We start from the raw sequence: 24,517 nt of genomic DNA, 5'->3' as shown, positions 1-24,517 counted from the left end.
TCCCCCGTATTTGATTGGCTCCTCTTCGGAAGGTGTAGTCAACCATACTAATCTATAGGTCTCTCATTATACTAACTGTAATGTGCCATCCCCCGTGTTTAATTGGCTCCTCCTGAAGTAGTCAGCCAATCAAACACGGGGGTTGGCACGTTGAAATTAGCATAAAGAGAGATCAATAAACTAGTATGGCTGACTCCACCTTTCGAGGATGAGCCAATCAAACACGGGGGATTCTAGTTTGCAATAAGAGACATTTATATTCCAGTACGGTGCACCACGGTCGATATTTACTCAGGCAATCTAGTTTGTTAATTACAATTTGAGGTAGATGTAGTCACTTTAAACTCGGCAGTTATCAAATTTCTGAAAGGGAGTGCAGTCAGATAAAATTAATCAACAACATTGTAGCTAACATGACGCTTCCTGGCTTATATCTAACGTTAGCTAACAAGAAATCAGTTGTTCACTGTTAATTTCTCCACCTTTGTCATTGTAATGCTACTCCACACTGCGAGTAATAAACTGTGTCTGCTTCTTTAAGAAATAATCTTACTCTGCAGAGTCACACTTATGAACGGGAATGGTGCAGACAGATCACAAACTGTATGCAAAGACACGGACATTATATAAAGTCTATGAGACGGAAAAACAAGAAAAAAAATATGCCGGAAACTACACGCTGCTGTGATTGGATAATTCCTCTGTGAGCATTTGATGACGCGTGGCGGAGATCCCTCCCACTCCGTCCGGACGATTTAACAAATACGTCACAATTGCCACTTCCGGTAACCATCTTTGGGTCAAACTTTAGCGACGGATCGAAAATCGTCCGGCTTGTTTAGCACAGTGAATATCTACCTGATGAGGAGAGGAGCTTTTTAAGCAAGCGGAGATGTCTTCAAAACAGTTGTAAGTGTTGTCTAACCTGAAGCGTTTGAATTGTACTTAGTTTTTTCATTTTTGAGACGAACGCCGAAGTTAGCGTTAGCTTAGCTCCAGGAGCTAACGGTTGAACGAACAGTTAGCTTTGATGTTAAATTAAAATCCGGGGCTGGGTTGACAGTTTTTCCATATCAGTTACTCGCCGTCAATCTAAGATGATCGAGTTTATATTATTTCCCCGAATCTGACAGCACAGCCATAGTCACTTTAAATGCTTGCGATTGTCAAAGTTGTAGTAGAAGTAACGATAGGAAGCATTCGCAATGTTGGATAACTGGATCACACTAACTCACTATTTTTACAGTCAAAACGATTACAATTGACATATCTTGAAAGATTTTTATTACTAAAATTAACCTACCAACAAAAAAAGCTAAAAGGGTGGTCACAATTTAGGGGGACATTTTAATTTCAAAACGTATCGTGTTTGTACCACTTTCTTTAGCAATCTTTGGGGTTAATCTATGGAGGAGACTTAATAAGAAGCTAAAGCAAAGTTCAAACATATCCAGTTTAAATTAATGTATGAATACAGGATTTTCACTTGATACAGGGATAAAGAGGGGGGTGTACAGTCACCTGGTGTTTACAGGGGTTATTGTTTATTTATTTGGTTATTAAATATTAGTAGTTTATCTCCCTCCCTCGTTTTTTGAACTCTGACTCTGCTCACAGCTTGGTGACCTGAGACTCAGTGATGTCAGCACTAGGTGGCAATGATAATGAAATATGTGGTTGTGAATTAATGGAGTAAAATTGTTTTAGTGTGTGGTAACACTATACAGTATATTCTCAGTGATCCCATTTTCAGATAAATCCAGAGGGTTGAGACACTGCCTGATGTGTGTGAAAAATGTTTTCAGTTCTTTGCATACTTAAGTATGTCACCTTACATCTGCTTGTAATGTATGTGTATGAGTAACTCTGTAATTGTTTGAATTAAGAGTGATGGGAAATAACAGACAAATGACACAAAAAAAGACATTCAGTTGCTTATAGATTTATTTCTTTCACACATGCGACACATTGACAAAAAGATCATATTGTATGATTTCTTGCACTGTGTCTTGTCAAGACTGATACTCATTCTTCTGCGTCCTTTCCCTTTGAATCAACACAAAAGAAACAGCCAGAAGTTAGTGGTTAAACACCTTGTCAATATATTAAGATACAGAAATTCTTGATATCAATTTAATCAGTGTACTAACAATTGATAAATAAAAATGAACATACCCTGACAATTTCACGGCTTTTTGCCCTCAGCTTGTTGACCTGAGACTCCGCAATGTCAGCGCGCTCCTGGGCTTCCTCCATCTCATGCTGCACCCTCCTGTACCTGGATAGGTGAGAATTGGCCTGCTCCTCCTGTATGATAAGCCAGAGTAAAGTAAAAACCTGTGCAGGGTTCCCGTGGATCCTTAAAAAGTCTTAAAAGGCATAAATTTATTAATCTGAAAATGAGAATGATTAATTTGTATTAAAATACTGGAAATAATCTTTCAAAGTCTTAAAAATGCTCAAACATAGGAAGGAGAATTTCTTTTGACACTGCATTGTAAAAATATTTGGTAACATCTATTTTTTTTGTTAAATAATTTAATAAATTCCTCTTCATAATATAATGAATTCATTGTCTACCATGTGTTTCAAATTGAATGGGGTTTTTATTTCAACATTTGAGATAGATAATCTAACTTTTTCATTGGACAAAAGACTTTTCATGTTTTATGTCATAGTAAACATTTGGGCAACACGAAATTGTCCCTCTTCAATTTTGGTTATTAGAATATTTGTCTTAGAAAGCCTTAAATCTGACTTGACTTAAGCTGCAGGAGCCATGCTGTGGACTGAGTGATATTTTCAGAATGTGTATTGTTATGAAAAATTTGGTAGGTGTACTCACAGCCTCCTCAGACTGTCTCTTGTAGGCCTTCACTTTGAGCTGCAGCTTGTCCACCAGATCCTGAAGGCGGACGATATTCTTCTTGTCCTCCTCAAACTGTTGTAAATCAGGAATGATAGAACATCAGAATACTTGCCAAATACTAGTTATAGCTAACTTCTTTCACAACCATGTATTATTATGACCATTAGTATTTGCATGAGTTTAAATTGTCATGTTCTAAATACCATTTTACCTGATAGGTGAGTTCCTTCACTTTCCGCTCATATTTTCGCACTCCCTTGATAGCTTCAGCACCGCGCCTCTGCTCAGCATCAACTTCAGCCTCCAATTCACGAACCTTAAAGATGAAGCAGAATGCAGAGACTCTACAATGCAAAATGTTGTCCTGATTTACAGTAAATATGAATAGGTTGGTCCTCATGGCACTTACTCTAGCCTCCAGTTTCTGGAGCTGCTTCTTGCCGCCCTTCATGGCCAGATTCTCAGCTTCATCAAGGCGATGTTGCAGGTCCTTCACTGTCACCTCCAGGTTTTTCTTCATCCTCTCCAAATGAGCGCTGGTGTCCTGCTCCTTCTTCAGCTCCTCTGCCATCATGGCAGCCTGAGATGTAGTCGAATTTCATTGATTATAAGGTCTTTGCAGTCTAATGTCTCAACTGCCATACCACGACATGTGGTGGAGAAATGGCCAAACATGCATATCAAACACTGACTATCAGGGTGTCTGCAGGTCCTTAAAAGTCTTAAAATGTGTTAAATCCAATTTTATAAATAATGGGCCTTAAATGTTATTAAACAAACATTTTATTTACATTTTATAAATAATTTCATTTATTTAATTTTGTTAAGCCATCTTTATGTTTCTTTTTGTCAAAACGAGTCTAGCTGTCCTGCCTAAAAGTCCGCATGTATGATGTTGTATATCTTTAAACCTGCCAGTTTATCTTTTTAATTTGTACTTGCACTTACCTGTTGGCAAAATGTAGATTAACCAAACTCACTCTAATAACCATATTTTTGCATAAAACCTACCTCTGCACGGGACCAGTTATACACTACTGACCTTTATACTAACCTGCAATGCTTGAATAAGAAAAAAAATATTTCTGCAAAAATCTGGCTTCAATTTGGCGAACAGTGATCTTGAAAAGTGTCTGCCTGTAGACATGCTGTCTATATTTTGCGCACAGTTACATAGAAGTGCATTAGGATGACTCACATCAGTGATGGCCTTCTTGGCCTTCTCCTCAGCATTTCTCGCTTCCTGTACAGAATCTTCCACTTCACCTTGGACCTGAATGAGATCAGCCTCCAGCTTCTTCTTGGTGTTGATGAGGCTGGTATTCTAAACAAATAATTTGGGTTGAATTACATTCTTTACTTCCCATTCATCTTTTTTTTTTTTTTTTTACATATCACATATATATACGTAATTATATTAAATTAAATCTTCACTTACCTGAGAGTGCAGCAGCCCCACACGTTCGCTGGCATCAATCAGCTCCTGTTCAGCCACTTTGCGGCTTCTCTCCGTCTGCTCCAGAGCAGCTCTCAGCTCCTCGATCTCAGCTATCATCAGGTTGTTCCTGCGCTCCACCATGGCAACCTGCTCCCTCATTTCTTCCTGACCTCTTATGGCTTCATCAAGGTGAAGTTGAGCATCCTAAATTAATAATAATTAAAGAAAAACTTTCACAATGAATTCTGAACAAAGCAAACTTCCAATTTTGTTTAATAAACTGCTTTACCTTGAGCTGTCCCTGCACGTTTCTCAGCTGTTTCTGGGCCTCAGCTGCCTGGCGGTTGGCGTGGCTCAGCTGAATCTCCATCTCATTAAGGTCTCCCTCCATCTTCTTCTTGATTCTCAGGGCATCATTCCTGCTCCTGACCTCAGCATCCAAAGTGGTCTGCATGGACTCAATCACTCTCTGGCTGTTCCTCTTGATCTGCTCAATCTCCTCGTCCTTCTCCGCAAGTTTTCTGTCAATTTCACCCTTTACTTGGGTGAGCTCGAGCTGGATACGCAGAATCTTTGATTCCTCATGCTCCAGAGTAGCCTTGACAAGAAATACATATATATTGTTTATCCCTAGCATCTTTTGAAATTGTGTTTAATGTGATATAGTATATTTTTTTTCAGACAGTACCTCTGCCTCTTCAAGTGATGTTTGGAGTTCGGATTTCTCTATCTCGACTGTCTTTTTCCCCTTCTCCAGTTCATGAATGGTTTTTCCGCTCTCACCAATTTGCTCGGTTAGATCGGAGATCTCCTCTGTAAGAAAAAAGGTATAAATGATTCCTGAAGTAGGTGTGAGCCCAACTACCTGTTTTGTCTCTTTTAGTAGACATTTAGATTGAATATATTGTACAATTATACAATTATATATATTGTATGTATATATATATATATATGTATATGTATATATATATATAAACAACTTGTTTTACATTTGATGTTAGTTTCAACTAATAAACCATGCACATTAAATGTTTGCCCACTAGGGGGCACACTCTCTCAATCCTGGCCTTTGATTCAAACCATATGACAGTACACTGTCAGTTCTTTTTAGCAGTGGCCTATGTGAATTTTTGTATTTTTTTTCTAATTTGCTTACGTTGCAGATTTTTGTTCTCTCTCTTCAGGGTCTCCAGGTGGTCCAAAGCTTCTTCATATGAATTTTTCAGCTTGAACATCTCAGTGCTCAGAGAACGAGATTCTTTTAGAGCTCCCTCCAGCTCTGCCTGGCTCTCTTCATACTTCTGCTTCCACTCTGCAAGCACCTGAAAACATAAGAGACTTGTGTATTTCAGTAATCACAGTTCTTCAGTCTTCATTTAAGCATACAAGAAACAAATAAAAACCTGACCTTGTCAAAGTTTCTCTGTTTCTTGTCGAGGTTAGCAGCCAGAGCATTAGCTCTCTCCACATCAATCATCATGTCCTCCACTTCACCCTGCAGTCTCTGTTTGGTCTTCTCCAGAGAGGCACATTTTGCATTCACAGCCTCGATGGATTCTTCTGCCTCCTGAAGACGCTGGGCGAGCTTTTTCCTGTAAAACATGTTATGTTGAGTTACAGAATCAGTGCATGTGGAAACTGTTTGATTTCAGGACTGTTCATTACTTGGCCTCCTCCAGCTCCTCAGTGCGTTGAATAGCATCAGTCTCATATTTAGCTCTCCACTGAGCCACCTCGCTGTTGGCCTTGGACATTGCGCGCTGCAGCTCAGATTTGGCCTCCTGCTCCTCCTCATACTGCTCTCTGAGCAGGTCGCAGTCATGACGAGCTGACTGGACAGCATGAGCCAGGGCGTTCTTGGCCTTACAAAGAAAAAAAGAGACATTTTTATTAAATGTATCTCAGCAACTTCAAGCGTTGAACTGAGCTTTTGAATCTGCACTGTAGTTCTGCGATGGTTTTTACTTTAACTTCCTCTTCAATGTGCCTCTTTAGTTCCTCAATCTGCTGGGTGAAAGCCTGCTTGCTCCTTGTTAGCTGAGAGACAAGGGCTTCTTTTTCCTCCAGCTGGCGACTGAATTCACCTGAGGAGTGAAAGAGACTTAGAGGTTATCTAGATGCAAATATGAGCATTGTTTCGGAAAATGAGATTAAGGTAAGTAAAACCATTTCCTCACCATTCTCTGTTATCAGTCTTGCCCTTTGTACTCCAATGTCATTCAGCTGTCGCACGTGTTCTTCATTTTTGGACTTCATCTCACTCAGTTGATCCTCAAGTGTACGACACATTTTCTCAAGATTGGTCTGAAATTAACAAAAGTGTTGGTCTAAAGTATTGCAGCTTCAGTGAGGGCAGAATAAACATGTTACAGGGAACATTTTATTAATCCAGTTGCAGTCTTACTTTTTTTGAAATTTTACCTTTGATTTTGAGACACCCTCCATGTTGCTCGAGAGGTCATCAATCTCCATCTTGAATTCGCTCTTCTCTTTCTCCAGCTTCTGTTTGACTCTCTGGAGGTTATCGATCTGTTCTCCCAGCTCTGCCACACTGTCAGCCTGCTTCTTGCGGAGAGCTGCGGCAGTGGCCTCGTGCTGCAGGGTGGACTCTTCGAGATCACGACGCAGCTTCTGAAACTCGGCCTCGCGCTTCTTGTTCATCTCGATCTGAACAGACGTCGCACCGCCAGCTTCTTCCAGCCTCTCGCTGATCTCCTCAAGTTCCCTGGAGAGGTCAGCCCTCTGCTTTTCCACCTTTGCCCGAGCAGCTCGCTCAGCCTCAATCTCTTCTTCCAGCTCCTCAATACGAGCCTAGTATTCACAAAAAACACCATAAACTTAACAACAATCTAATCATTTACATCTAGTCAAGTCAAGCACATCTGTCTCATCTAAAGTCCCGGTCACTGGTGGATGTTAAATCACTGTACCAACCTGAAGTTCTTTGATCTTTTTCTGAAGCTGAGCACAAAGTGATTGCTCATCCTCAATCCTGCCAAGAAGTTGGCTTGTTTCAAAGTCCTTCCTGTGGGGTGGACAACATTTTATCGAATTAGGCAAAACAAAGTTGAGATTCTTACTTTTAATTTACTTAATTTCTTTGCCGTCATTCATTGGTAGAATCACTAGTAAATTGGTTTTCTAATGTTTTGAACATAGAGATTCTGGTTTCTGCAGTGACTTTAACTTTGCAAATGGCATTTACACTGGACTGCCTTTTTTCACTGCAGACTTGTGGTCAACTTTTTTCAAAAAAGTTTGCTCTCTGTATGCTGCACAAATACAGTTAGATCAGATGTGAATGCAACTGATTAGTTAAGTTACACTCACTTCTTTAATTTCTCATCAGACTGTTGCTTGTCGTTCTCCAGATCCATGATTGTTTCCTGGGCCAGCTTAAGATCTCCTTCAAGCTTTCTTTTAGCTCGCTCAAGGTCCATACGGAGCTTCTTTTCTTGTTCCAGGGAACCTTCAAGCTATTTTAATTAAGATGAGGAATTGTGCTTTATTTTTTATTTTCAATGAGAGAACTCACTTTTTGTTCTCATTATATACATACGTCGTCCACTTGCTGCTCCAGCTTGGTCTTAGCCTTCGTCAGAGTGTTGACTTTGTCTTCTTCTGCTTGCAGGTCGTCAAGGACCTGCTGATGGGCCTCTTGGAGGGCTTTCTTCTCTTTCGTCAACTTGGCAATGGTCTCATCTTGAGATGTCATTTCCTCAACCAGGTTTTTAACCTGCATTGACAATATTAAAAGCATAAGTTCAAGGGTATTTAGTATTTCGCAATGAGCAGACTGTAAGACCATGTAGAGTATATACAAACTTTGTTCTCAGTGGCATGCTTCTCCTTTTCCACTTTGGCCAGGGTGAGCTCCAAGTCATCAATGTCTTTCTTCAACTCGGAGCACTCGTCCTCCAGCTTCCTCTTTTTAGCAGTCAGCTCAGCATTCACTTCTTCCTCATCCTCCAGTCTCTCAGACGTCTCTTTAAGTTTGGCCTCAAGCTGGATTTTTGCTTTAATGAGCCCCTCACACCTTTCTTCCGCATCGCTGAGGTTTTCACCTTCCTAGATTTGATAAGACATAACATCAGAATGATATTTATTCAACTGTAAAACCAGATAAGCAATTCCCTCTTTCTTTTTAACGTACAGCCTGAATTTGTAGCTGCAGGTCATTCTTCTCCTGCAGCAGAGAAACCATCTTCTCCTCCAGTTCTTTCTTCTTAGCCTGAGTCTTTGCTAGCTCCTCTTTCATCTTCTCAAAGTCCTCTTTCATCTGTGCCATCTCTTTCTCAGTTTCTGCACTCTTCAGCAGGGGCTTAATCTTGAAGTAGAGCTTCATCCATGGCCAGGTTTTGACATTCATGAATGAGCGGATGTTGTATTGAATAGAATAGATTGCTTCCCTGAGGAAAACAGATATCACAGGAAATTTAGATTCTTAAAGTTGTATTGATAAGAAGTGTGGATTGGGTATATAGTAAATATGTGGCTTGAGAAGTACGATCAAGTTGTTATCTAAAAATGTGCAGGATGTGCACGAACTGTCTACAGTACCTGCGCTCCATCATCTTGACAAACTCTCTCCTCATGAGGAAACCTCTGCAGAGAGCCTGAGTCATTGTGACCAGCTCAGCCAGTTTCTCATCTCTCATCTCCTCCAGAGTTCCCAGCAGACCAGCTTTGAAGAACACCTGAAACAAAGTTTTCTTGAAATAAATTGTTGCGCTTACTTGCAATATCAGGGTTACCATTTATACTAAACAAAAAACACTCATAGCAGACAAACAGATTACCTTTGTGTGTCCAAATTTGTACTGAGTTTGATCAACATCAATCGAGCCCAAGAGTTTCTCTGAGGCCTTTTTGTTGTCGATGAATTGTCCCTCAGGAATGACACTGGCATTCAAAACTTTGTATCTGATTGTGCGGAAATAAATCATCAATAAACAATTGATCATAATATTGTTACAATGATTAATCTTAGTAAATACCTCTGCTTGAAGTCACCGTAGAGGATTCTGCTTGGGAAGCCCTTTCTGCAGATCCTGATGCCTTCCAGCACGCCGTTACACCTCAGCTGGTGGATGACCAGGAAGTTCTCCATGAGACCTTAAAGACATGTGAAGTTCAGTCTTGTAGTGTATAATTACAGTCGTGTTTAAATGCATAAATGTATACTGATATTAGGCTTACCGGGAGTCTTTGATTCATTTGGAATCAAACAGCGAACAAAGTGGGGGTGAGTGCTTCTCAAGTTGGTCATCAACTTGCCTAAATTCTCCTAAAATATGGAAAATACCAATTGTTACATAATAAATAATAGGAAGAAGGAGGGTTAATACGCCCATCTCTTTCTTTCTTTTTGGTGAAGGTGCAGGGCAATTCAAGAACAGGTATGCCAGCATCCTTTTCCCCTACATAATAAATAATGACAATACACCCGCCAATTGTGAAGCAGATCAGATGAATGGTTCTTGAGATTTGACACACACACACATACATACATACATATATGCATACGTACATACATACATATGTACATACACTGCTTTACAGTTAGATGTAGTGAGGCATTAATTTGTGATACTTACCCTGAACAGAGCAGATACAGTCTGGAAAGACCCACCCTTCTTTTTGCCGCCTTTTTTTCCACCACCACCCTCTGCTTTACAATGAAGATTAAACTGGCGTTATTAACTTGCACAAATGTTATCCATTTTTATTTAAACTATATTCTCATACTTAAATCTGCAAATCAACTAGTGCATGTTAAAATGTAATGACAACAAAAAAAATGGCTCAAACTTATATATTATTATATTATATTATCCTTACCGTCTCCTGAAGAATGTGATGCATAGAGGTGAGCCAACAGTTTGGTTGAAGACTTCTGGTAGAGCTGAACCACTGAGTCGTTCAGGGGGTCTTTGTTCTTATCCAGCCAGCCATTGACATTGTAGTCAACAGTGCCGGCATAGTGCACCAGGGAGAAGTGGGCCTCAGCTTTGCCTTTGGCAGGTTTGGGTTTCTGGAAGGGAGCGCTTTTTCCAATATGCTGGTCATACATTTTGTTTTTGAACGTCATGTCTGTTGCCTTGGGGAACATACACTCCTCTTCAAGGATGGAGAAAATGCCCATTGGCTGTTAACGATGAAAAGATTATTTAAATTAAAATCTTTCAAGATTTTGGGTATTTTTCTGTGTTTCTGAACATACAGCATGCTGCTCACCTTCTCAATCAGCTCAATACAGGCAGCCAAGTCCATACCAAAATCAATGAACTCCCATTCAATTCCCTCTTTCTTGTACTCCTCTTGCTCCAGGACGAACATGTGGTGGTTGAAAAACTGTTGCAGTTTTTCATTGGTGAAGTTGATACACAGCTGCTCCAAGCTGTTGAACTTAAGATGGGAAAGAAGATACAGTGTCAAACTTTCTTGTGCAGATTCACTATGTAAAATATACCAAATGTGATGTGTTGTTTACTTACATCAAAAATTTCAAATCCAGCAATATCCAGGACACCGATGAAATAGCTTCTGGGCTGTTTGGTATCCAGCATCTCATTAATTCTGACCACCATCCACAAGAACATTTTCTCATAGACAGACTTGCAGAGAGCCATGACAGCGTTGTTGACCTGACATTACAAATGAAAAACACAATATTTAGAGTGTGGTAAATATGAACAAAAATGACTCAACATTTCAGGGGTTAAACAGTTAAAAAAAAACATATAAAGCTATGATCCAAAAAACATAATCATAACCATGGCTGCATTGTGAGCCTTAAGTTAGAAATATATGATTTATAGTATGTGTTAAAGTGTCTTTCATTGTGGAATTGGAAGATAGTCTTTTGGATATGGTAATTTGTTTTGTTTTTGTGTGTAAGTCCTTGTTGATATCCCATACCTGAGGGACAGTTTGACCTTTGGTCACATACTCATTCCCAACCTTCACTCTGGGGTAGCATAGTGCTTTTAGCAAGTCAGCAGAGTTCAGGCCCATGAGGTAGGCGATTTTGTCTGCCACTAAAAGAAAACAAAAATAAAATCTATTGTAGGATGAATTTACTTCTTAATCATAGATTCTTTGTCAAGAGACAAAAAGTCAGCTGTTACAGAAAAGCTCATGGTATTTGGGTTTCATACCCTCAGTGCCATCAGGCTCAGCCTGCTCTTCACGCTGCTTCTGTTTGAACTTCATGTTCCCATGATGCATCACAGCTCCAGTCAGCTTGAACATGCTAGCCTTCTCTTCTGCATTGAAGCCAAGGATGTCGATGGCAGTCTGTGAAATTAAGAGTCAGTTTGAAACAGAAAGGTAGATTTTTTTTAGCTGTTGCCCTGCCTCCCCAAATGTTGAGTATCCATCACAAAAGCTGTAACACAATCTGCTTTGCTGTAAAGCAAAAAGCAGCACAATTTTGACCAAAATAGTGTAAGATTATTATTTCTGTCTCTGTTCTGTATTTTAGAATAATTTCACATGAATAACTGTCCGTCTCTGTGTCTCATCCCTGAGATTGACTGGCAACCTCTCCGTGGTGTACTCCGACTCTTGCCCAGAATGGGATAAGCTGTACAGCTAATGGATGGACAGAAGCACCGATGACCTGCAATTCAATCTGGACTGACACTAAGGTAAATCTGATCCCTTTTAAAACAAATCACAGCTGGAGCTTCCCTGCAAAGATAATGTTAGTTGTCCGTAATATATATATTGGGGTAGGTTTTTTAATTTAAACAGGGGAGGATATTACAAACATCTCCCTCATATAATGTAATTCAGTACAACAATACTGTACACTACTGCTTCAAAAATTACCATAGACCTTAGTCAGAATAATTAAGGATGTACAAAAATATCGGCACATTGGTATCAGCAGATATTGGCTTTAAAGTGAAATATCAGAATCGGCCAACATGCTTATTTCTGCTGATATGACAAAGATATATTTTTTTTAGCACAATTATATTTTTTTGCACAATTAATGTATATTACATACACTAAAAAACATTGTTTTATGTCTCCATCTGCTGGTGGGCCATCATTATGTTGTTAATTTCACTACAGAAGAGACTTGATGATCTTTAAAATTAGTTGGGAAATAAAATGGGATATATCAGTATCGGTATTTGCCAAATAAGTTGTTATGTTGGATATCAGCACAAAATCCAATATTGTGCATCCCTAAGAATAATACATGTAGGATTTATTGCAAAAATGTAATAGATAACTTTGTGTACATAATTACAAATAAAGTGAATAAAGCAAAGCAAGCAAAGTAAAGTTATCCATACATCAGTGGCGATGAATTCTTCAATGTCGTCGATACTCTTGACAGTGATTTCACCCTGACTGATCATAGGATAGTCATATGGATTTTTGGTGATCAGGAGGGCCTCTGAAGAAAGGGGAGAAGCATGTTAATAACACAGTTAATGAACCTGTGATAAGCCATTGTTGTTCACTTGCTCTAGAATAACTGACAATATACACTGGTCTCTCACCGATCACCTCAGGTTTATGGCCTGTCATGAGCTGATAGAAGATGTGGTAGCTCCTCTCAGCAGACAGCTGGAACGTCACTCGTGACTTCTCCAGCAAATCTGTATGGATTTATTTTGTAGAAAAGTTAGGGGCTATCTCTCATGAAGCAGAGCTGTAGAAGTTGGCCATGTTTTGAAACAAATAATGCTGAATGAGTTCCAGAAAAAATACTTACATGTTTCAATATCAGCTGAAGCTAGCTTTCCAGTTGTCCCAAAGTGGATTCTGATAAATTTACCCTATACAAAAACAGATTAACATCTAAATGCAGGTCATTGTCAGTGATTGTTGTCACAAAATAAAATGCAATTTTAAGTCAAAGGGAGTTTAAAAAAAAAAACAAACAAAAACTTACAAAACGTGAAGAGTTGTCATTCCTCACAGTCTTGGCATTACCATAAGCCTCCAACAGTGGATTTGCTGCAATGATTTGATCTTCTAGCGACCCCTAGAAATAACATTCATTATACTTAGCTTCTCTTCTTTTTACATTTCATATGAATATTGTTCATCTTCTCATACCTGCATCTTTCCAGCTACTGGCTCAACTTTCTTTCCTCCAGCCACTGCGATTGTCGCAAAGTACTGGATGACACGTTTGGTGTTGACAGTCTTTCCTGCACCAGATTCTCCGCTGGGTTGAGGGGTGTATTTGTAAAGATTTATTTGAAATTTTTGATTTTGCTACTGTTGCCAGTACTTGTAGTGTAGGTAATATAAAAATGGTCACTTACGTAATCAGGATTGACTGGTTTTCTCTATCTGCAAGACATCAAAATGGTGTGCAACAGTTAGATGTTGACTTTTCCTAAACAACAGCTGCATTGGAAACACAGTGGCTTACAAACTTAGTGATACCTTGGAGCATGAACTGATAGGCGTTGTCCGAGATGGAAAAGATGTGGGGTGGAGCCTCAATCCTCTTTTTGCCTCTGTATCCTGCTACAACCACTGAGTCATACACTGGGAGCCACTTGTAGGGGTTCACAGTGACACAGAACAGCCCTGAGTAGGTCTACAACAGCGTGAAATACAATAGAATTATTATTTTTTAAGTATATCCATAACCCATTAAAGTACACTCTCCTCTCCACAAAACTCACGTAGATCATCCATGCTGCATAACGCTCTTTGAGATTATACAGCACAGAAGGCTCACTTAGGTGGGTCATCATGGCCATGTCCTCAATCTTATCAAACTTTGGAGGGTTCATTGGGAAGATTTCATCATCTTTCACAGTGAGAGACTGTTACAAGGACAGAAGAGGCACAAAAATATGATTTGTCTCTGTCCAGCAGTCACGTATTGTCAGACTTTAATCATCAAACAGTTAACATATGGTACAGCACTCCAGATTAAACATTAAAAGTGGTAAGCACTATAAAACTTTTAGTTCTAGTAGCTTCAGTCTCACCTTCCCAGTGAGAGTCTCCACGGTGGCTTTGCCACCCTCTTTCTTAATGAGTTTCCCCTTGAGGTACATTTCTGCTGGCTCACTCACAAAGTACGCTGTTTTAGCATCAAAGGGAGTGTTTTGAGCCTCAATTCTCTCTCGTTCTGGCTTGCGGAGGTATATGGCCGCCGGGCCAAAACACTCCATTTCCGGGTCGCTCATGATTGCCCTTTACTGCATGAGAGGAAACAATAGTCATTTTTAAAGTAGTTGGCCGAGTGCCCAAGTAGGGACTTTTATGATATCTATTGTTATTGTAATCACATTGATGCTCTTCCATTAAGATAAGTGAAATACAGATACCGGCATGACATGATTGTGATGTTCATAAATAACATGCTCAACATTTTTACTAGTAATTAAACTATATCTCATCTTGAGTTATGGATAAATATGAAGCCAGATTTACCTTGGTTGACACCTGGTGAGTTTCAGGGGTTAATGTCAGACTTCAATGCAGACTTCTGGAAAAAAAGAGTAAGATGTAAGGTCCAGAAAGGCTACTTGTGTTAGTTCACTCTATTATATTTTATTTTTAAATATGGTAAGAAAAACATTGTACATACATGTAAATATAGTGGTAACACTTTACAGACCGTTTGTAATCATATGAATTTTTATCTTCTATATTTTCAAAACAGTGTTGAGTTAATGCAAATGATACATGACAGTATTACAAATATCATATCTTGTAGTTTAAAGAAATATGCCTGGGCCAAGAAGAAACTTACCGTTGCTGGGTGCCTGTCCCTGGTGGAGGTTTGCTGAGCCTTTTTATACAGTGCGATGGGAGCCTATCACATGTGTCTTTCTGTATTTGGTCATGTCGCCTGGGATAATGCTTGTGCTGAAGCTGTCACATTATACAGTTTATGGTATGTCTTCCTTGCTGGATCCTTGCCAAGCTTAGGGTGTGTTGGGAATTGATGTTTCATGGATATTTTCCATGTTCATGTGATTATTGGCAAACATTTAGCTGATTTGATGGCTTTGGTTAAAAAAAAAAATGCAATAAATTATGAGGCTGGGAACATATAATACAATAATGTATCTAAACATTTTTTTTTTTAGTTATGAGTTTGATACATACTTATACTAGATTTAAAGTTGGTTCTGCTTGTGGATACTTCTGGTTATATAAAGTAAATAAGGTACAGATGTGAGGGTGTTTCAGTTTGCATGAGGTCAGTTCAGTGGTTACAGACAGTCCAAAGGTGTGACTAATGCATCTTTTTAATGCCCCCTGGCACAAAAGGAGCTCCTTGTCATGCTTTGGAGAAGCTTTAAAAAGTCACAGATATAATGTTTCAGAGTCCTTACAAGTCAGAAATTATTGAAAAATAAAGAGACTGCCAATGAGCTTTAAAGAAAAGGAGAAGATTGCCAAGGGATTGTCTCTCACAACGGTGCCAACAGCTGTTCTTATTCTTGCTCTTAAGGGATAAACAAGGGAGACTGAGACAGTCCCTAAAGGCGGAGCAGCTGAGTGATGGACCGCAGCTCTATTTCCTTTATGTCTTTCAAATCACCTCACTGTGACAGTTTTCATGTGTATCAAAGTTCAGAATATTTAGAGAATTCATTTCTGAGTTGTTTTGTTTATTAAAAGTCTGCAGTTTGTGTTGAGATAGATGTTGTCACTGATGGCAAGTGTCCTCGTCTGCGTTTTTGCCAACAATGTGGCACACAAAAGTGTGGGTTGACAGCCATAAGTTTCCATCAGAAGGAGTATCTACTTACAGCTGTGATTAAGAAGAAGAAATTCTGAAGTGGTTACCCACATGATATAATGAGCCTCTGTCTTCTACAAACATGTGTTACACGATACCTGCTCCGGAGTCTTCTGTCTTATTAGGGCAAAACTCAAATATAGCACCGGGCTTGTGTTTATGCCCACGCCAAGTGCTCAAGAGGCTTATTGTGTTTTTAAGGTCTTTGATCTCCGTCTGTCAGTTTCTCCATTTGTCAAGAAGCAACAACTGGGCTCAGGATAACAAACCAAGGTAAATGTTGAGTAACATTCCAGTCTACAAGCTGGCCACAAAGAGAGCATGGATTTACATTTACAGTAACAGTAGTACCCATGTGTAGCATTGTAAGTATAAACATTTTTAAATATATTTGTGAATTTTAAATATGATTCTGCATTATTATGAATTCATTTCTAAGGCTAGGTGTTGGTATACCTGCATTCACTTCACTAACTTAACTAATTGGACTGACTTTTGGCTGCCATTCAGACTATTTGGAATTGCACCTGGTTGTTTTAGAGCAGTAAAGCCATGTGTTTGGTTTGTAAAACAAGGATGCATATGACAAGCTTACTAACTATGCAGCTGTATAGCCCCAAGGTCCAAGACCATCTCGAGAATGTGTTTTTCTTTTTAAGGTCTTCTATATTAGCATGCATTAAAACTGCTTTGGTGTCAATCATGCTTCAGTATGTACGTCCAAGAACCAGTGACTGTCATTTTGAAGAATGTCCAAACGTTTGATTATGAAAAGGTTTCGGGTTTGTCGGTTTAAATGATGTCTCAGTCTTGGATTATGACTCCGGTTCCTTTTCTATCTTGCAGTAGAGCTCCTGGGATTAGGGTGTGAGCAGATGAGAAGTGGCGGGTGACTGTGGAACAGTCTGTTTGTCATACGTGATATTTTTAAGTTTATGGCTTTGTGTACAGAAATTAAATTTGGCTAAGCAAATTATGTTTGAAATATCTTCAAGATACACTGTGATGGGCCTTACTGCATCACCTGGATGACAAAAATGAATGGCTGATTCTAAACCTTTGAGCCGTAAGAACCCTTCTTGCAGACCACCCGGAGAGTGGTTGCTTGGCTGTTGTCAGTTCCTTGGTGGTGCTCATGACTGTCAAAAGTGTATTAATGTTTGTAGTGGGGGTCAATGACATCTTATAAACACCAGAGGAAGCCTCAAGTTGCAAAGCTGCAAATATGCTGCTTGTGTTACCAGACTCTCAGTCATCATCCTTTGGTCGTTTAACATTTCACCAAGTCACTAACTCAAAATAAGTGCATTAAGTAGTGAGTTAGAGGTTCAGTGTGTGGGATTTAGGGGAATGTATTGATGGAAATGGAATATAGTATTTATGACAATGTTTTGATTAGTTCATGATAGCCAGAAAAAAAAATCGTTATGCATTCGTTACCTTACAATTAGCTATTTATATCTACATGCAGAGCAGGTCCTCCTCCATGGAGTCCACCACGTTCTTTCTACCACCAAACGTAGATTCTTATTCTGTGGGAAACACTGAATATTCACAACTATGTTTTTCTTATTAGTTAATAATCACCTGAAAATAAGAATTGTTGTGTTTTTGTTACCTTAATATAAGTGTTTAATATCTGCATAATGAGTGGGTCATAATCCAGGGTGTCAGCCATATTCTACAGGAACCCAGAATGGACAAAACAAACACTGGCTCTTGATAGGGCCATTTGTGTTTTTGTAAGCCACTGTAGTTCTCCCACATGCTTGGTACATGAGAAATTTCCATTATTTGCAATCTGCAATCTCACCACTAGATGCCACTAAACCCTACACACTGGACCTTTAAGTATTTTAACACAAGATATTATTGATTCAAAAGTACAGATGCCGTAATGTTATTTCACTTGTGCTTTGTCTTTGCTTTGTTCAGGGTAACAGAAGCATGTTTGAATCAATCCTGCCACATATTGGACCAATGTTAGAAAAACATCCGGGACAGTCCATTGTATCCCTTCTACAATATGGTATGACACATTTACAGAACTCAAGGTTTTAGTTCATACATGCCAGTATTTCACTGTTCATGCCTTTGCCTGTTCTTTTAACTGCAAGTGTATTGAAATATTTTGTTTACATTATATGTTTATGTTTCGATCACTTAATATGGAAGTCACGTTTAAATCTGGTAATTGTGTGTAGACTGTATAAGCTGTCTGTGGTTGTAACTGTTTATTTGAGACTTAACTATTCTATTAATTGATTTCAAATGCATCTGAAATTTAAATCTACAGTTGTCCCCAAAATCAAAAATAGTTTTGGTGTTAGTTGCCAACTGTTGGAAATATTGGCTGTGGTGACATCTGACTACTCTCCAATATAATAGAACTCGATGGCACTCGGCTTGTGGTGCTCAAAGCACTAAAAAATACATTTGTAAAACTCAACAGCTCTGGCTCTTTGCAGAAACACAATTTTTCATAACACAATAACTCAAGATAATCCACAGACCTTGTTGTCAGCCGTTTAATGTAGGAACTATTTTTTCTACCAGACCACTTCCCCCAATGGTATCACAATGCAGAAGGAAGCATGCATCTACTCATGGACGAGAGACTCATGCTCCTAACTGCGTTGGATTATAAACTTTGATGGCGTCCTCTTCATCTGAGCTGTAACATTAGCAAGGTCAGTGGTTCCAGGTGAACTAGCAGTATCAGACTATTAGTTAGAATAGATAGTAGAATCATGCTTCTCTTTACTGTTTTAGTGTTCATATGAACATGTGACAATTTTTATGACCAACTTGAAAAAATGTGAACCCATCCTTTAAGAGAAAAGGGTCAAAGTCAAAGCAACAGATTAAGATATCCTGACTATTAGTGCCAGTATTTGAATACTGCATCCTTCATTTATCGGTTTGTGATGCAGGTTTTCTGTGAAAAAATACATTTTTAACGTTTAAAAAATTCAAAATTTAACATGATGATTTTGTCAGAGTTAGCTTTTCAAACTTTGATCAGTTTTTTCAGAGCCACTGAAGATGTAGTACAACTGATCTCACAGGCTGTTTCATTCATTTAAAACCAAAGTTTATGAGAATTGTTTTTTTGGGGGGTTTTTTTTAAATCATCTTGAAAAGATATATTAACTAAGGGGTGGAGTAAAGCAGAGTAAATGTTGTAATTCTTATATTAACTCACTATATGCCATGTATATACTTTTTTTAGATTTGTACTTCCAAACAAGAAAATAATTTACCTAATATAGAAATCAAACTAAACCAAATAACTGTTTCTTTGTTATTCCTTGTTTACAGTGTTCAGTAAGTGGAAGATGAAGACGACTGGCTGGCTGAGATGGATCCAAACCAACAGACAGAAACATCAAAGAAAAGTCTGAGAGATAGCTGAAGGTAACACACTCACTACTTTGAAACTTTTGGAACAGTTTTCCATAATACATATTTAAGGAACATAGACATGCAATGTTTCCAAGACAAAGTGAAACATAACTGATGATTAAGTGAGAAATAAATCAAGCAGTTCTCAAGAAATCATCCACATGACCTTTATTTTCATTGGTTTGCAGTACACACAGAATGAACATGTTAACTGGCAGTTTGTGTAATTTAAATTTTTCCTGAATGAAAAAAGTTGTCCTAAGAATCCAATAGTATGGAAAGGCTCATTCAGAAATGAGCAACCATGCAAAGTGAAGAGAACAACTAGATTCACATCTGTATCCCCCAAGTAGAGAATCACCTATCTGTCAGGGACAAAAATGACCAGAATTAGAAATAAGCCAATATTTGAATTAATCAATTACTACATGCAAGATGAAGCAATATGCAAAAACAGAGAAATCCACAATTGCTATACATGTGTAGTTTAAGAATTAACATTAAACATGAATGTCATATTTAAGATGCACTAACTAAAGACAACTTAACCAATTTTATATACCTTTTATTTATTTGATTATATTTAAAATGAAATACAGTTTATTAAAATTAACAAAGAAGATACTACATTCTTAAACTGGTATCTCGTAGCTGATAGTCCAGATGAACGTACACACAACTGAACTGATTCAAGAAATTTAGTTGAAATGCATATTCCTTATGTAGAAAAGTCCTGTGTTAAAATATGTGAATCTGAGTTGTCTTCAAACGTAACTAGATTATAAGTTAGCATGACACTTAATTAACTAAATTTACATTTGAGATCCAAAATTAAGCCATGATATTTAATCAAAAGGCTAGGAACTAGCCAAGTTCTCTCAATATTTTAATTATAAAAAATGGTTATCGGTAGTTTTGTCAAATTGCACCACTCACGAACTTTGCACTGAGCACACTTACCAAGTGAATTCATGAGAAGTCGATCGCTGACTGCATCATGCATCATGCACTCACACGTCTGTTCATGAAGATCAAGAAAGAGCTGGAAATCTGCTGTTACGTTGCATTCCTGATTCGCACATCAACAAACCGAACAAACTTAAATGATGAATGCTGAAATGCAAATACATAAGGTGTAGCTACATTTTAAGATGGCATGCTGATTTCATGAAATGTCAGGACGCCACTCAGACTTATGCCACACTCAATAAATATCTATAAGACAGCATCTTTGCATCATTCATCAATCAACAAACAAGTCATGCCAGTTATTTGAGGTTTAAACTTGACAGGTTAAGCACTTATACGGAATATACATCTACATGCAGACCATATCAATACTTTTTACAGGTGCTTACATCAAAAAAATTGTGAAGAAGAAAATTCATTTTAAGTATTTAACTTACCTGAACTTGCTGCTTTCAGTATTAAAAACACAATTCAGAACGTTTCAGTTTCTGTGTTGACTGAAGAAATCGGCACAGAAAAGCATCACTCTCATCTCTCTTTTCTTCACTCCCTTTCTGCACTTAGTATTGTTAATTTCTCTCTCACACAAGAGTAGATGGTAACACACACACACACACACACACACACATTTCCAGTGTGCTGAGTAACACCTGCACAGAGATGTCTTGTTTATCACTCACAAGGGAAGGGAGCTGTTTTGGAATTCAGAAATGTCTCGGCCACCCAGAAGGCTAGACGGCGTTTACCAAAAAACCAACAGGTGGTCTATTAAATGAACAAATTGTTAATCTGTTTTCACTTAGGCAAATATTTGATTATTGGTTCCATTTTTCATTTTTTATTTATTTATTTTTATAAATTAACACAGTAGGTTCAACTGAAGGCCTGTAGATGAATCTTTTTTTTTTTTTTTTTTAAAAAAGAGGATCTTGTATTGTAAACTACTACTTTCTGCTAGTATAGAGAATTACATAGGCTTATAGCAGCTGTGGTATTCAGATATCTCTTAAATCTCATATATTCACGTGAGGTTTAAAATTTGTTATTTACCTTCATTGGAAGATCGTTCCATGCTTATAAGACAGTTTGTCCTCATGTCAAGCACAGTGACTATTTGTGTTTACCCTTCCTCGCCTCCTCCTTTTGTCTGCTGCATTACATATATTAACAGCTACCTGGACCATCTCATACGATAAAAATGTTGGAAACATGTATGACAAAGTAATCATTGTCTTTCTCATCCAACAATTTCTGTTTTCAATTAAAGTTTATCTCAGACTGATATGTACAAAGCACATTAGCTTATTGTTACCATCGTGTGTCCCCATCTGAAACCAGTGAGCTGAACTTAATGCCTACAGTTAAGAAATATAAATAGCCTTTTCCTTTTTCTAAACTATATTAATTGTAATCACCAAAAACAACTTAGTTACACGTTGCTTATTCGGGTGGCATATTTTTCCAGATATTTACAACACAAGCAATTCCAGCCTCAGAGGCCCCAGCAGGAACCAAACAATAAACAATCTGAACATCTTCAAACTCATCAAACTACAGAGGAACAGAAACAACAGCAAGCTTCTACAGATCTGTACTTACCACGATACCGACCTAAATTGAACTTGATGAGTTTATGACCTCGTCACAATACTGAAGCAAGAATAAGAAGCTTCACAGCCTGGAATTTCTTCTGTGGTGCTTAGTAACAGGATGCTGAAAAACATCTGACATGTAATTAACATAAGCGTTCAATGCATTTGTAAACAATTGCAATAGTAAGAGCCTGGGCATTTGTGAGCTGGAGGCTATATTTGTTTTAAGTCCTAATAAGACTGCAAAGAAAGGCCACACATATTGAATATCACCTTTTATTTGCAACTTATCTCACCACAAGAGAATACTTCGCTGCATCCCAGGTGTCATCTTTCTTTGGAGAGAAAGCACAACAGTATAATGGATCATAATGGGATCTTAAATTAGCCTCAGCTAAACACTTGGCCCGATGCTCAAGAGATGCTTAAAACAATGTCACTGCCAAACGTTTGCTTACAGACCTGTGTGTGTGCAGATGGAGAAAATAATCCTGCAATAAGACTGTCTGGCCCACATCCACAATGAGTTATAAATCCTTTTTTTTAATACAGAAAAATATCAGTTATTCCTTATTTAAACCACTTAGTACAATAGATTGAGTCAGTGTTAAAACACATTAGTCATAATCAGCTGGTTGATGTTTTGACAGAGATCTTCAGTTTGATCTGGGTTTAATTCAATGATAATGTTTTTGTTTTACGGTGTCAGCAGTTGGGATGATGGAGTGGAGAAGGCCATCTGATATCATCTTCAAGATAAGCTCAGTGACCTAAACAGGAGGGCTGCTCCTGTTTTGGCGTCCAGAGATTTCACTATAAAAGAGGCACTCCCAGGCTCGTCAGAAGTTTTGGACTGATAGGCTGCCAACGAAGGTGAGTCTGCTATCACTCTTTCTTCTGTGATCAGTGCGTTTAATTCTTTAGTTGTTGTTTAGCAGTTCTTTTGCAAGATTACAGAGAAATGCTGATTTAATATATAAAAAGATTTGCATGTAATTCTTTTGACTAATTTGACTTTTTGACTGTCTTTTAGTATCCCTGTAACAACGTCATCACTTGGCAACAAAAAGGTAAATGATGTACTAGTGACTTAACTGAAAAAGGATACTAAATGAAATTTAAAAAAAACTATTAATAAGCCATGTATGTTTTATTGAATTTTGTTTAATCTTGAAATATATTTATATAAATCCCTATTTTATTATTTCATGTATGCTTAAATTATTTTTTACAGAAGCACCATGAGTGCGGACCCGGAAATGGAGTGTTTTGGCACGGCGGCCATATACCTCCGGAAATCTGAAAAGGAGAGGATAGAGGCTCAAAACCTCCCCTTTGATGCCAAAACAGCTTATTACGTGGCAGAGCCCACTGAGATGTATGTGCCAGGGAAACTAGTGAAAAGGGAGGGTGGCAAAGCCTCAGTTGAAGTTAAGGGTGGTAAGGTATGAACATTTATTGTCATATAATGCAATAGACATGAGTAAATGAATGGCTCCATTTCCTCACACTTCATTTTATAATGGTGCTGCACATTCTTAGGACTAATTCTTTGTTCTGTTGGTGCAGACTCTCACTGTGAAAGATGATGAAGTCTTCCCAATGAACCCTCCAAAGTTTGATAAGATTGAGGACATGGCCATGATGACCCACCTCAGTGAGCCTTCTGTGCTGTATAATCTCAAAGAGCGTTATGCAGCATGGATGATCTATGTAAGACCAGTTTAAACATTAAGTATAACATTAGGTACGTACTGTATATATATATATGTATGTATGAGGGTGATATTTAATATTTATGTCCTTGTCTTAAACAGACCTACTCAGGGCTGTTCTGTGTCACTGTGAACCCCTACAAGTGGCTCCCAGTGTATGACTCAATTGTTGTAGCAGGATACAGAGGCAAAAAGAGGATTGAGGCTCCACCCCACATCTTCTCCATCTCGGACAACGCCTATCAGTTCATGCTCCAAGGTATCAGTCACTTTATAGGCTACAGTCTGTCCCAAAGAGTATCTCTGTAAGCGGAGCCAGTCTTAAACAATACACTGTTTTTTATATCTTACATAACAGTAAGTTGTCACAGTTAATTGTTTGTAATATAAAAAATAAAATGCATTAAAACTGTTAAGATGAACTAATGCAGTAACAATGTGTGTATTCAAATTTCATTCTCTCAACAGATCGTGAGAATCAGTCAATCCTGATTACGTAAGTCAGCGCTAACGAGAGCCAATTTGGACTCATTATTTCTGTACAGAATAATGTATGATTTACACCAACACACATGCCATATCATTATCTGCATTCTAGCGGAGAATCCGGTGCAGGAAAGACTGTCAACACCAAACGTGTCATCCAGTACTTTGCGACAATCGCAGTGGCTGGAGGAAAGAAAACTGAGCCAGTAGCTGGAAAGATGCAGGTAAATAATTTGATATAGTGCAGGTGTTCATGTTATTTGTGAAAGTGTAAATACAAACACATCATGTAATTTT

General features: G+C 38.3%; 2 protein-coding genes and 1 long non-coding RNA gene across 4 annotated transcripts in view; 1 reads left to right on the top strand and 2 right to left on the bottom strand.

The window, feature by feature from the left end:
- Positions 1–1,926: 1,926 nt before the first annotated feature.
- On the bottom strand, positions 1,927–14,807 carry LOC121958696 (myosin heavy chain, fast skeletal muscle-like). 2 transcript variants are annotated; one of them, XM_042507794.2, is made up of 40 exons: positions 14,733–14,807; positions 14,285–14,497; positions 13,973–14,116; positions 13,728–13,884; positions 13,604–13,631; positions 13,392–13,503; positions 13,225–13,317; positions 13,045–13,108; positions 12,830–12,928; positions 12,620–12,723; positions 11,468–11,606; positions 11,229–11,347; positions 10,805–10,954; positions 10,545–10,715; positions 10,149–10,455; positions 9,905–9,978; positions 9,507–9,594; positions 9,305–9,422; positions 9,107–9,230; positions 8,868–9,004; positions 8,461–8,716; positions 8,133–8,375; positions 7,867–8,043; positions 7,638–7,783; positions 7,242–7,332; positions 6,729–7,118; positions 6,485–6,611; positions 6,273–6,391; positions 5,973–6,169; positions 5,716–5,899; positions 5,464–5,629; positions 4,996–5,120; positions 4,597–4,905; positions 4,308–4,511; positions 4,068–4,193; positions 3,279–3,449; positions 3,081–3,185; positions 2,846–2,941; positions 2,176–2,307; positions 1,927–2,046 (listed from the first exon to the last, which is right to left on the bottom strand). In XM_042507794.2, the coding sequence occupies exons 2-40, from the start codon at positions 14,483–14,485 to the stop codon at positions 2,026–2,028; spliced, it is 5,814 nt and encodes a 1,937-aa protein (XP_042363728.2). In that variant the 5' UTR covers positions 14,486–14,497; positions 14,733–14,807; the 3' UTR covers positions 1,927–2,025. The 2 variants fall into 2 exon arrangements, with proteins under 2 accessions (XP_042363728.2, XP_042363737.2); XM_042507803.2 differs by having other exon boundaries at positions 9,905–9,975.
- LOC121958721 (myosin heavy chain, fast skeletal muscle-like) overlaps positions 11,660–24,517 on the top strand; it is a 27,033-nt gene continuing 14,175 nt past the window's right edge. Inside the window, exons 1-11 of the mRNA XM_088090435.1 lie at positions 11,660–11,959; positions 17,989–18,082; positions 18,610–18,743; positions 19,375–19,470; positions 22,729–22,892; positions 23,053–23,089; positions 23,254–23,464; positions 23,589–23,732; positions 23,837–23,993; positions 24,203–24,230; positions 24,333–24,444. Coding sequence (XP_087946561.1) covers positions 23,261–23,464; positions 23,589–23,732; positions 23,837–23,993; positions 24,203–24,230; positions 24,333–24,444 — 645 coding nt within the window. The 5' untranslated portion in view covers positions 11,660–11,959; positions 17,989–18,082; positions 18,610–18,743; ... (2 more) ...; positions 23,053–23,089; positions 23,254–23,260. The remainder of the gene's footprint in view (positions 11,960–17,988; positions 18,083–18,609; positions 18,744–19,374; positions 19,471–22,728; positions 22,893–23,052; positions 23,090–23,253; positions 23,465–23,588; positions 23,733–23,836; positions 23,994–24,202; positions 24,231–24,332; positions 24,445–24,517) is intronic.
- LOC148190237 (uncharacterized) lies at positions 19,612–21,828 on the bottom strand. Its single transcript, XR_015775342.1, has 3 exons — positions 20,865–21,828; positions 20,419–20,571; positions 19,612–19,823 (listed from the first exon to the last, which is right to left on the bottom strand). It is a non-coding gene; the product is annotated as an uncharacterized LOC148190237 (long non-coding RNA).

Source organism: Plectropomus leopardus, chromosome 2 (assembly GCF_026936395.1).
Source record: "Plectropomus leopardus strain MGB_pleo_1.0 chromosome 2, ASM2693639v1, whole genome shotgun sequence".
NCBI lineage: Eukaryota > Metazoa > Chordata > Actinopteri > Perciformes > Serranidae > Plectropomus > Plectropomus leopardus.
This window is presented reverse-complemented; position numbering and strand designations above follow the sequence as displayed.

What these genes read in the sequence shown, in the direction of transcription:
- LOC121958696 (XM_042507794.2), bottom strand. Translation starts at nt 14,485, where the DNA reads ATGAGCGACCCGGAAATGGAGTGTTTTGGCCCGGCGGCCATATACCTC. An exon ending in TGGAGCAGCAAGTGGACGAC is followed by an intron (nt 7,784 to 7,866) that starts GTATGTATATAA and finishes TAATTAAAATAG; the next exon opens with CTTGAAGGTTCCCTGGAACA. An exon ending in TCTGATGAGAAATTAAAGAA is followed by an intron (nt 7,333 to 7,637) that starts GTGAGTGTAACT and finishes TCCACCCCACAG; the next exon opens with GAAGGACTTTGAAACAAGCC.